This window comes from Syngnathus acus, chromosome 10, assembly GCF_901709675.1.
Source record: "Syngnathus acus chromosome 10, fSynAcu1.2, whole genome shotgun sequence".
In the NCBI taxonomy this organism is placed as follows: Eukaryota; Metazoa; Chordata; class Actinopteri; order Syngnathiformes; family Syngnathidae; genus Syngnathus; species Syngnathus acus.
The window spans coordinates 8,571,388-8,584,294 of NC_051095.1; the positions used below are offsets into that span (position 1 = coordinate 8,571,388).

At 40.9% G+C, this 12,907-nt stretch overlaps 1 protein-coding gene across 2 annotated transcripts in view; it reads right to left on the reverse strand.

Moving 5' to 3' along the window:
• The window catches only part of slit3 (slit homolog 3 (Drosophila)), a 168,992-nt gene that overhangs the window by 24,451 nt on the left and 131,634 nt on the right, over positions 1–12,907 (reverse strand). For both annotated transcript variants that reach the window (XM_037262169.1, XM_037262170.1), the window contains 9 exons: positions 11,678–11,841; positions 7,760–7,892; positions 6,180–6,248; positions 6,001–6,072; positions 3,837–3,908; positions 1,605–1,676; positions 1,444–1,526; positions 1,287–1,367; positions 880–1,004 (listed from right to left, as the gene is read on the reverse strand). In XM_037262169.1, coding sequence (XP_037118064.1) covers positions 880–1,004; positions 1,287–1,367; positions 1,444–1,526; positions 1,605–1,676; positions 3,837–3,908; positions 6,001–6,072; positions 6,180–6,248; positions 7,760–7,892; positions 11,678–11,841 — 871 coding nt within the window. The remainder of the gene's footprint in view (positions 1–879; positions 1,005–1,286; positions 1,368–1,443; positions 1,527–1,604; positions 1,677–3,836; positions 3,909–6,000; positions 6,073–6,179; positions 6,249–7,759; positions 7,893–11,677; positions 11,842–12,907) is intronic.

The following is a 12,907-nucleotide window of genomic DNA, read 5'->3' on the forward strand; positions in this document are numbered from 1 at the left end:
TTTTTTAGACGGAAAAACACTACTACAAAGTCGTATTTTCATGTTTTTCTTCTTTTCTTTAAATATGATGTGGGCAACTATGCTATTAGGCTAATGATGTGTAGATACATATATACTTTTAAAATAAGACGAGATAATTTATTGCAAATTATCTTTGGACCCCCAACTACATGTCACAGACCCCCAGAGCCCAGTTTGAGAACCACTGTGATTCAACTTGAAAAAAAATGGGAAGCAAAGGGCAATTCATTGCATCCTTGCAGTTTAAATAATACATGAGATGAAACACATTTACACATCGGATATACATTTCCTCTCGTCAGTAGCAGATTTGCATGTCTTTGCAGTTACAAGACTCAAGAGAGTAAGCGCAGCCAGCCCCCTTTTGTCTTTGGGTCGGTCAGAAGCTTCGCTGCAGTCATCATGTCTTTGCTGATGAACGGCTCTATACATTATGCATGCACAGACGGAGCTAAGTCGGATAATACTGCTAATACCACGAGCTTATGCGGCGCAGTTATCCGTCGAGGATCCGGGCCTCGGTACACGTACGGCCAATTCTGTGAATCACAAGATTCACCCAATGTCTCGATTTTCAGGTTAAAGTAGTTTTCTGTGGTTTGACATTCGGAGGGGAATTAGTTCTGAAACCAGTATATAGTGAACTCCCATCATTTTGTGGGTCAATAGTTACAAATTCAACTATTGATTTACTCATTTATTCAGTCATACATTCTTATCTGTGGAACATTTCTTAAACTATTTGCAAAGAAGTTCCCTTAGTCGCGTTGTGCTGTCTTTCAGGCTCCAAGCTCCCTTGTATTATTATTAATTCATAATGCTAATAGGTGCTCAAGTATTGCGTGCAGTTCATCTCACCTTAAATCCAAATGGACAGGTGCACTGGTAGGATCCAGATGGGTCGGACACACACGTGCCATTATTCTGACAAGGCTCCGCCAGGCAGGGTGCACACTTTGACACAAGGGCGATATCCACCGGACCTGATTCAGGAAACAGACAAATAGGGTGACTGATTTGGTCACAAATTAAAAATTATTTGTCCTCGAAGTTAAAGGCAACTATGAATGTATAATTCTTTTGGGATGTGAAATATCGGCATTAACTCATTTAGTTCATTTTCTCGACCTTTTGGTAAGAAACTTGTGTTTTTGGTCAAACCAACGAACAGAAAGATTAAAAAAAAATCCTGATAAAAGAAGAATTTACTTTTACTCAAAACTGAGCGTTCTTTTGCACAAACCTAAAAGTAACAGACTTTTTACCTTTGCACTGAAATTTGTTGAGCGGTGTAGTCAGCAGAAGCCTGTCAGCCATGTCAGGAGGTCCGGTGCAGCGAGCAATACCTGTCAACAGTCACTGGGTTGCTTAAGAACATATTCCACATAACAGCATTTTACACTGGTATGACCTTTTCCCTACCAGGTTCTTTGAATCCGGCCTTCACCCACTGGGAGAGCCAGCGTAGTTCGCAATTGCAGTACAAGGGGTTGGCACCCAAAGCCCTGCGCACATTTCATAAAAATCAATATAACATTCCAACAATCTGTTGGTATTGCCGACACCTTCAGCGATGTACTTACAGGTGGGACAAAGCCGTGAGGTGGTTGAACGCGCCGTCCGGAATAGTTGACAGGTCGTTCCCGTGAAGAGTCCTGAGAAAAGAAATATTGTTTGGTTTGCAATTTTTGCAGCAACATATGAGACAGCAGTGTAGAGTTGTGGTATCCAACCAAGGATTCATAATCTAAACTGTGTAGATTAAGGTGATAAAATAACTTTCATGCTTTTAAGATACCCCATTGTCGTGTTAATATTCATTGGAAAAACACTGAATCACAGCCGTCATATGAGGTAAATCACAGTGACTGCCAGACGGCCTTGTTCAGCATGATAAATTATTCAAATTATCTGCGGCACAAGACCACCATGCACGTCTATAATGGAAAATGACTAAAATATTTATAGATAAAAAGAAAGTAAACAGAAAGCTTGTGTTCACAGAAATGCAGCCGCTGCTGGAATGCGATATAGCATTTGGATTTGCATATACGTATATATAGTATATGTAATTAAAATTAAAAATATAATTAAAATTCCTGCAAAGTGGAAATAAATGTTTCCATTAAATTTGACACACCACAAAAAATCTGAAGCAACCCTGCCAAATGTGAATAAAAAAAAAAAAAGTATTTAGGTATAAATTATGTTTACAATGAGTTTTGTTCTATATTAAATTTGTGTTTTTTTTAAAAAAAAATTATCACGGCCTTTGAGTCCAAAAGACACCAATGACCTCTCTCAAAGTCTATGTGCAATTGCAGAACATACACGCGATTGTACGCAGCACTTCTGTCTCTTCTGTAAAAAAGTGTGCGTCTGCAAAAAGTTCACTAGTACATGTTTTTGTGTCAGTTACTAATAGCTCTCACTACACCGGCCCAGTCCAGAGGGGTGCTGCGGGTAATAAGGGAGTGACGGTGATGACTGCCTGGCAACAGGTTGCTAAGCGGGGGCAGTCCCCAAGGCAACATGAAGTGAAATGAAAGGAGGACAGAAGAGGAGGATGAAAACGAAAAACAATCTGTGAGCATCCGCCAGATGAGAGGTCAGAGCCACCAAAACACAAACAACAAAAATATCCCTTGCGGAAATGGATAAAACATTATATGATATGACTCCAACAAAAACTAGAGACCTGCAAAACGAGATTGCTTTTATTTATACTAAAAAAGCAAGCTGTGCTCGTGGACACATTGGGCATCTTACAAACGACGTGTGAAAATGAACATACTATTTTTACGTCATCTTCATGGCAGCTCACTTTTCTCCTTGCTCGAGAGTAGCAGTTCGCCTAGTCACAACGCCCTAGCTCAGCACGTCATAGCTCAAACGCCGGACTGACTACAGTCATCTGCGGCGTGTACGGCAGACTTACATCTCTGTTTTGTTTAGACCCAAAACAGGCTGCAGGGGCAAAGCGGTTAAAAGTGTAATATCTCTCTTGTGTAATAATCACAACTTAATAGCCCCAAAATACCTGAAGATGGGTAAAATAATTGTAGCTGGGACACAAAGTTAATTTTATAAGTCACAAAGGAGGCTCGGGGAGTAAAAAGAATGAAAATCTGTGGCCGAAAGCATTCGACAGAGGTTTTGAGATTAACAGTGGATAGAACAATGAGAAATGAAAGACACAAACCTTTGGGACAATTATACTTAACGAAGCCTGAGGGTCTTTCATGTTCGTTATGTGTTGAGACACAAAATCAGTTCTTTGGAAATCATGCACTGACTGTGAAAGCGGTTGTTGGCTGTTTGTGTAATTGATGGACTACACACTTTTTACGACAGCATTTTCTTTTCTGGAAATAATTCAAACTCAATGCAAAACGTTGCAATTGATTCAAAATTAGTTGCCAAGGCAGAGGCAACCATGGCGGTAAAAGGAAGGCGCGGTGTGCATTTGGGTCGTGAGACAGAGGGTGGACAAGCTGATGGATGAGAGAGAGAAACACACACTGAAGGTCCATTCATCAAGCCCAACACTGGGTGGGCGGTGAGAAAGCAAGAGAGGACAGAGGGAAGGATGGATGGATGAACGGATGGCGGTGGGACGCATCGGGAATCGAGCGCCCGCCTCATGCAGATGATGAGAGCTCATCACTTTTATCTCTTCGGGTAGCCCGGTGCAACAAACGAGCCGGAGGCTGCGACATACTTTGAGCATGGCACAGCGCCAAGGGGGCTGATTAAATTTTGATTTAGCTCCGAAGAGCACTGCGACACACGTGAGGGCCGAGCTTGTGACTCACAGCAGGCGGAGCGACTTGAGACCGTGGAAGGCGTGGACCGGGATGCAGCGAATCTGGTTGTAGCTGAGGATACTGGTGAAGAGAACCGAGAGAAGGTCACGGGCGTTAGTTCAAAGTATTGAGATCATGTCGTTATACAAGCTCTACAATCAATGTGACTTAAACAGAGCTGAGTATATGTTTGAAGTCTTAAGCAAACAAAGCTTTGCAATTTTACACTGGCAGTGGCTAGAATTCACAAATTTGCCTCAAGGAGGTTTGAAATTGGACTTTGCGCAATTTAAATAGTTCACGTAGGCACTTTCCAGAAGGAGCTCGTCACATTGCACCCAAAATGGCTGCTTCAAACGAAGAAGGCCAAATTTCTGTTGAATTTCGTTTAGGGGTCCTTGACATATTTTAATGAACCCTGTTACAATAGACATGTCCATCCATTTTGTGTCAATTGGTAAAACCGCCTCAGTGGGCCAGTTTGTGGCTTTTAAGTGTACAATGGAAAAGGACCACTCATCCAAATCATATTTTAGTAATAATGATTGAAAAAAAAAACAATGCCACTTCAATAGTAGAAAATCCTGGCTTATTTTCAGGGTTATTCGGAAAAGCTTTTCCAGAAAATGAATTTTTATCCTTAATTACATGCCTGAAGGCCGAACGTCCTGACGTAAATCACTTCTGGGCTAAAATACCACATTTTAATGATGCGTTTCAGCCATTTATGTACTTGTGTGCCATTTTCTGCATATGCTTTGCTTGCAGAGGTTTGCTCATGCGTTGCGTCCACCTTCAACCAAATCTTTGCCAAATTGTCAGTTAAATTCTTGTGAGAACAGAAGAGACGCGGTGGACTATCTCTTTCCCCGCAGTGCAGTAAAGACACCCATAAGCCGTGCACTTAAATCACAGTCTGTTCCGTTGATGTTTTTCTGGGGGCTAACTGATGTAGTTGTTTGCACTGGATGACTCCCTGGCGTGAAAAAGAGTGACTGTACAAAATAGGGAACATTTCAGTGCTTGGAAACACTTAAAAGCGCATAGTCAACAGTTTTTACCGGATGTGCATAATCCTGAATGTGAGTTTAGAAATTGATAATAATTACAGCAACTAATGGGGATGTCATAATTGGTGTCAATAAATTAAATCGAAGTGATACACATTTCACTGAGATCTTTGTGTGTTGGAAGGAGCTAGGTTTAGCCTGGGTTGTTAGTGGAGATTATGGAGTGTTTACAATAGTTTTTGCTCTATTGAGCAGCTATTAAAAATAGTATATTTTTCAAATTGATTACCCTCTTTAACCTATTCAAAATGGGAGCGTACTATAGCGTTTCAACCACTAGGAAACGTTTTTACGCATTTCTATCTTTTAACACCGGAAAGGCGTATGCATCATTTTGTATCCCTTAATTTTTGATCTTGCAGCCAATGAAATGCATCAGAATTAACATGTGATGGCACTGTTAGCTCGTAGAAATTTCTGGGATTTGTTTTCCGAGCATGGTAGGTATTTTAAAATAAGTGACAACACCCTTGAGGGTTTTGAAGCAGGGGAACCTGAAGATCGGGTTTTGCGGATAAAAAATAGTTTCTGGACAACGGGAAAGAAGATGATTTTGAAGGCTTCAAGTCAGAACTGAGGGCTAATTTTAATCGAGGGTGTTTCAGGGGATAAAGGTAGAATTTAAAAAAATATGTGAAACCCGCAAGTGTAAACTCTCAAATGTTTTTGGAAACATGTATCTGCTACAGAGGCTGCGATATTAATTATTTAGTAGGCATTGACAATACCGTTGAACTTCCAGGAAAACATCAGGTTTTTGAGAGTGCCCTTAGAATGTTTTGCCAGGCGCTTTAGGCCATAATGTGTTAAGCCATTATTTGAAAGGTTATATTGTTAGATTAGTTTACAAATCTAAATAAATGTTTTTTGGGAACGAATACGAGTTAAACAAATATGTGGTGTTGCTTCCCAATATACAGATTTCCATTGTGGAGCAACCTGTGACAACAAAATGCTCTGCCCAAATATGTACAAACATGCACGGACCCAACATTATGGAACCAACAATGTCAGCTTTTAACTGTGAATGGAGCTTAAACCACAAAAACATATGCAGGCAATCTGATCGCCTCACTGAGTGTACTGCCATGGTAATAACTTACAGCGTGGCCAGTTGAGTCATGTTGCTGAAGGTGTACGGCGACACTGTGCTGATGCTGTTGTTGCTCAGGTCTCTGTAGAGGCAACACACATTGCTTAATACACACATTTGGAGGACACACACACTTTGTCGACCACACGAGGATTTAGCCGACGGGAGCGAGCAATGACGGGTACGTACACCAGTAATAGATGCTTCAGGGCCGCCAGCTCCTTGGGCACAGAAGTCAGCATATTACCCTCCAGATAACTGCAAGGGATATGTTATATACAATTGTATTAAAAAAAGAAATAATCCTACAGTATGCAGAAGCCATGCCTGATACTATCTTAGTATTGTTAGTGCTGCTTTTTTGGTAAAGCTGGACAGTGCTGGCATCGCTATGTCGGTCATCTGGAGGCAGTATAGTTCTACAGTCAGGCAGATCATCTTCCCCCACGTCTCGAATTTCCTCAAGATTGTGCAATATTTTTGTAAATGATAAAAAATATGTGCATGGAAATATGAGTTATGAGTTCTCCATTAGTATTCAAATCGCCATTGCTTCTACTATGCCAACCGTTAGCACGTCAATGATGCTTCAATTATGTTGGAATTAAGTTCGTCTGAAATACACACAGTATAATTATGAACTGTGAATGGCATTTAAAAAACCTTTTTATGAACTTTTTAGAAGTAATTGCCAAACTGCTATTCATTTTATCAGCTTTACGCTAAGAAATTGAAGCAAAAACTGATGACTTGTAACAACAAATACAATACAAACACAAAAACTACATTTAAGCACATCTCAGCGGAGATTTTACATCGACACGCATATAATCTCACAACATGTCACACACACCGAGCAGAAGCTTTACGACACACTGGTCCCGCTCGCTTTCTCTCGGGTCAGAAATAGGTCGAGTGGACACTATGATGGAGTGTCTTCTTGCGTCTGATCAATACCTAATCACTGTTATTGACCCCGAGCAGCAGGAATCATTCCAGAGCTAGGGGAGTGGTGACAATTTGCGCGGGCATGTCGTGGTTCACCGTTAGTATGAGGGATTTTTCTCTCCGTTAAAACAAAAAAAAATCTTTCGTACTATTTCCTCGAGCTGCCAACATTATTGCTCTTTTACACCACTATTGCAGCTCTTAGTTAAAAGTGGAAAAGAATGAAATGGAATGACGTAAGCTAGGATGGAAAATGTGAGCAGAATTTGCAGTGATTTGACAAATCCTTTATAAAACAGTCATTGGCATTGCGAACCAGTGAATGTTTAGAAAGTAATTCCAAAACATGGACGACAGGTTTGGACATCCAGCTTTCTGTAACGCCCGTTCCCCTTCCTTGTGGACAGAAAGTGCAATCCACGGAATTGACTTCAACACGAAACCATTTCAAAACATTTTGGCCCTCGCATGTTGATTATGCGTTGTCTGTGTCTGCTCACCATTATTTTCACATACAAAAGCACTCTCAATTACATTTTAAGTGAAAATAATTGCCTTGTTAATGATAAACAGATCATTTATTTTATCAGCCACAAATATGGTTTGGCGCCCTTTTAATCAGTGGAGGTCAGTTCTTTTTGAGAAGAATTTGGTTCACCCGTCGCAGATTTTTCTGACATTCTATAATGACTCACACATTGTTTAATTTACATCGCCTTGCATTGTGTATATGGTTGGTTCCAAACTATTTTATCGACTACAATCGGTATTAGTGTGTGTTTCGTGCGGGTGTTTGCCAGGAGGGAGTGCACCGGACTCACAGTTCCGTGGCGTCCTTGGGAATGCCCTTGGGCAGCGAGCGCAGCCCTCTGTTGCTGCATCGCACCACGCTGTCTGAGCATGTGCAGACATCGGGACAGCCAGATGCAGGAAGACAGCCGTTATCCTCGACACCTGCAAGACGCAGAGCAAAAGAGACATAGTGGAATCAAAACCAAACCGAGATAAAAAAACATCCCAGTTGTATTTGTATGTGTAAGTGATTTTATTTTAAGCCAACGTGTGCCTTTTTTCCCCCCAATAACAGTGCCCATGCAATTTTGGAGTTTGGTGCATTGCTCAACAGGAATTCCCCCCCCCCCCCCCCCCCTAACAACCAACAGTATCAATCTGAGCACATTTCTTTAAAAAAGGGATGAACGATAAATAAATAATTATATTACCTTAGAAAAACAAAGGATGCTTAAAGAAAAAGAAGAATTGTTTTATTTCCCCCCATTTATAGATTATAATTGAACATGTGGCTGCCAAATTTATCTGAGCATTCCAACATGTGGAGTGTAAATTTATAAAAGCAACCATGGTTAGAAGAAAAAAAAAATCCACCGGTGCAATAAACATTTTACACTTGTAATGCATTTACCATAGAGAAGATTATATATATGTATGTATATGTATCATGCGTCATTTTACACATCATCGCTCTGAAGTAGCCGAGTTCTGAGGGAGGCCCGCCTCCCTAGAGGCGTCGACCTGTGCAGCTTCAACGTGTGAAATGGATTTTTTTTTTTTTTAGTTAATTCATACATACATACTATATACGTACATACATATATATGATATATAATCATATCCGATACAGCTCTCTGGTAAATGACTACATATTTATTATTTATTATTTGTTTTTTTTAACTTGCTTTAGTACTTACTGTATAAGGTTGTTTAAGCCAATTTAGTTACAGAGGAAGAGACGTTCAAGACATTTTTGTTTTATTTGTTACTGTACGCCTGTTTTGTTTCATCTAAAGGCCTCCGGCTGCTCTATTCAGTTAATCCTACACGGTGGGATCAATAATCTTATTTTATCTCAGATAAACTGAATCTGATAAGATAGCCCAACACTTATGGGCTGTGTGACAAGACACCCCCCTACACACATGCACAGACAAATAAAATCACTTCAGATGCATGCAAGCTAGCACAGCGAGCAAAGCACGCTTACAAACACACGGTCGCAACCAAAAACACATGGCGGGCTGTACGGGAGTCCAACACTCAAGAGTTAGGAAGGATCGAAGCCCAGAGCATTGTTCTTGGCTGAGAAAGGCTTCCATTTGCTCGTATGACACACACACACTCACATAATCACACATTTGCTAACGTCGCGCTGCTGGTTGCATTATGACAACACTTGAACTGTGCTTTGAATAGAGTTAAAACCGTAATGAAGGATAATGAGGAGGCCACTGTGCCAATAATAACGCAACTTGAGGTTCTGTGTGTGTGTGTGTGCCTGGGTAAAGAGACACTTGAAATGAGTTTATATTTAGTGGTCATTCTTTTTGTATATTGTGATGTTACTGCGAGCCATAAATTTTGCAGTATTTAGTGAAATTCAAGCAGGACAAATTTCACACTGCTTGGACAGAAACTGACTGTTGGCTTAGAAACGAAGTAATTAGGCAATTTACAGAGATTAAGGAACCAATAGAGTCAAAACAGTTATGTAATTTACTCAGATAATGTTTAGATTCAAGGAGTGCTTCACCGCATTTAAAGTTGGAGTTCCTTGTGAATAGCCATGTCATGTGGGTAAATTCCCAGTGATGTGCAGTGATATAACTTTCTTTCACATCTCCTTGTCTTTGTAGGCATCGGCTGGTATCAGTCTGACAATATTACGTTTTCACAGAATCAATACAATTACAGCTCCAAAAATGAACATTTTATTTGTGTGTATTATTTTAGCAAGAATAAAAATCAACTCAAATTCTCAGAATAAAATCAAAATAGTAGTAGTACAAGTACTTATTTGTAAGAAAAAGTTTCTTCTCTGCTCTATACCGCTTTAGTAATGTTTACTAATTGTGACAAGAATATGAGCCTGCCTAGACACAGGTTAGCACATCTGCCTCACAGTGCAGAGGTCGCAGGTTCGAGTCCGGCTCCGGTGGAGTTTGCATGCTCTCCCCATGTCAGCGTGGGATTTCCTCCCACATTCTACATACATGCATGGTAGGCCAATTGAGCATTCCAAATTGCCCGTAGATGTGAGTGTGGATTGTTATTCTTCTTTGTGTTCCCCGCGATTGGCTGGCAACCAGGGTTCAGGGTGTCCCCACCTACTGCTCCAGCGTGTCCGCCATCCTCGTGAGGATCGGTTCAGATAACTGATGGGTACTTTTAAACTTGTAAACGGATGGACCATGCATAATCCGGAGTCAAGCCAGCAACCTTTTGGATGCTGGGCACCCACTCTCCACACTCAATGATACAAGCCACGAAAGTAACAGCACTCCTCAGGTCGGATTTACACATCAAACCCACCCAATGATTAAAATAGTGTTTGAACGTGCAATAAACCACTCCAAGAGCCTTTACATGACTTCATGTAGTCAAATCTTACACCAACGGTTCACCAAAGCCAAACCAGCTAACGACTTTCCAAGCTGATCTTTAATAAAAGCTTGCAGCACAGGAAATTATCAGAGGAGTGAAAAGTAATTCCAAGTAAATAGGATGAGGAGGAAGGCAGCAGCGTAGCGTTAAACTTGGCCACCGAAACGAGCAGCCCCGGTGGCGATGGGACGACATTGTCGCGGTAACGGCAGCGTCAGAGCGGGAACCACAAAGTGATGTCATGATGTCATTAGAGGCTGCTGGCCAGCGGTTAGCGATCACGCCGGCCTCACTATACCCTGCAGAGGATGTGGGACGTGCGAATGGGCCGCCGTATTTCCAAAATAACAACGCGACTGAGAGAACTGCATGAGACGCAGGCCTTGAAAAACTGACGTGCGCATCTGGACGCTTGGTTAAACGATGACGTATTGAGCACTGTTTGTTCAAGTTGAGACTCACTGGCACAACATGACATAATGTGAACAATTACACCCTGATCATTTCAATTCTCTTTCCTCTCATGAGAATTTCATCTTTTTTTTATGAATTATGACCTCAAAATGTTCCAGCGTAAAGAAAACAGTGACAACTGTGATATGGTATTTGTTTTGTTTGTGAATTAGTCATTTGACCGCCAGCACTCGTGGCAACAGACTTGACTTCTTGTGTGGCAGTTTTAACAATTTTGAAAAGAAATAAAAAGACTGTTTTAAAAAAAAAAAGAAAAACCAGAAAGATTGTTGAAAATTTCATAGACAAATGATATATCAACATATTAATGCCGTAATCAAAACATGTAGATACTGTACTGATTGTCTTTAGTATTTTACTGTGTCTGTTGCCGCTAACGATGTTTTAAATCATATTACTTCATCTACACTTTGTTCCATTAGGAACTCTGACTTTGAGCGACATTGCAATCTATTTTTCCAAGTGGTAGGTTGGAAAATGTCAAATCCTCGTGTACCATTCCACTACTTTATTTGTTTTAATTTATCCATAGCTACGACCGCTCAAACGTCCTTGCAAGATGTGGAAGAGCACAACCTCAGATGAACCGTGAGACAGCTTGAAATGGATGTAATTCAAAATCAATAGTGATGATTGTTTTGTGGACACTCATTAATTGATAAGCCTAAGGAGGTCCCTGCCCCCTGTTTACAATCAGCAAACACCTCAATATAAGATTCAGCACCTAAGCTGAAAAAGCCGGCTAACATGGCAAAGATTCTGGTGGATATGAATTTTTGCAATTAGTATAGAGTTGTGGTAGAGGGTTGAGGATTACGTTCTGATGAAACTCACATGTATGTCTCAGAGCTAACGTGTGGCCTCACCATCACATGTGAAGTCGGGGTTGGCCACGTCCTGGATGGGGATCTCCTTGAGGAAGGCGGGTCTCTGACAGCGAGGGTTTCCACTCACCACTCTGGTCTTCTTCAACCACTGACCCAGCCAGGCCAAGTGACAGTCGCACACGTAAGGGTTGGACAGGAGGTTACTGCAAAAACACACGGAACAAAATTAGCGCATGGGAGGTTATGCTGTGTTCCTTCTGTATTTATAGTTTGGCTTTAAAGACGAAGGACCATGAAGAAATATTTTGCGCTCGTACCCGCAAAAGCCGAATCAACCGGACCCTTCGTCAGTTTTGATTTCAAAAGAAATCTTTGGTGCACTGACCCGACACGACAAAGACTAACAGAAGGGACACCAACAGCAAGCAAGCGAGAGAAAGCGTTTCTCAGTTGCTATGAGCAGCAGAATTTCAATGTTGACTTTACAACACTGAAAATTACTTAGGCACCAAGGCACATTTAGTCGTAAACAGATGGAAGTGCATGGTGGTGTTGGTGGGCAAGAAGGAGGGGGGCAAAGAGGGAATAAAAGAGGCCTGGAGAAAAAGGTTATCATTCATTTTCTATTCATTTTGGGAACTAAATAATATACAGAGAGGCAGAGATAAGCAGACCAGGCGAACCAAACAGAAAAAGAAGCAAAAGAAAAGAAGGTTATCATATTCATCATATTCATTTTGATGAATTCTCATAGCGTTTTGTTGCCTTTCCGACAGCTCATGTGATATTTGCGGTAAGGCATATTAAACCTGAGGGAGGAGGGAGGGAGGGAGGGAGAAGAACGGGTTTGGCAGCTGGCATCTCCTGAGACAAAGGTTCATCTTGAAAAATGAATGATGGGTCAGCTCAACTGTTTCGCACTGGCTCAGTTTGTGCTGCAACTTTGGGGAAATTTGTTACCATGGCTACAGGAATACAGTAAACAAGCCACTGAGTTTCTTGCAACATTGTCGTGTTGAAAAATGTATTGTTATGGTTGCTGATAACTCTGCTAGACACCAGACGTCTGTTGCTTCTAAACAACTACCTCTAATCTTCGCTCTTCAATGTTGCTGCCTAGTTTTAATGCACAAATTATATATTACTTTACAAGCAAAGGACATTTGAAAACAAAAGGTGAATCAACATATATAATAAGAAAAGTATTTACAAGCATACGCTCCTTTACGTCAGACTGTTTTTTTTTTAAATTATATTTTAAGGCAAACA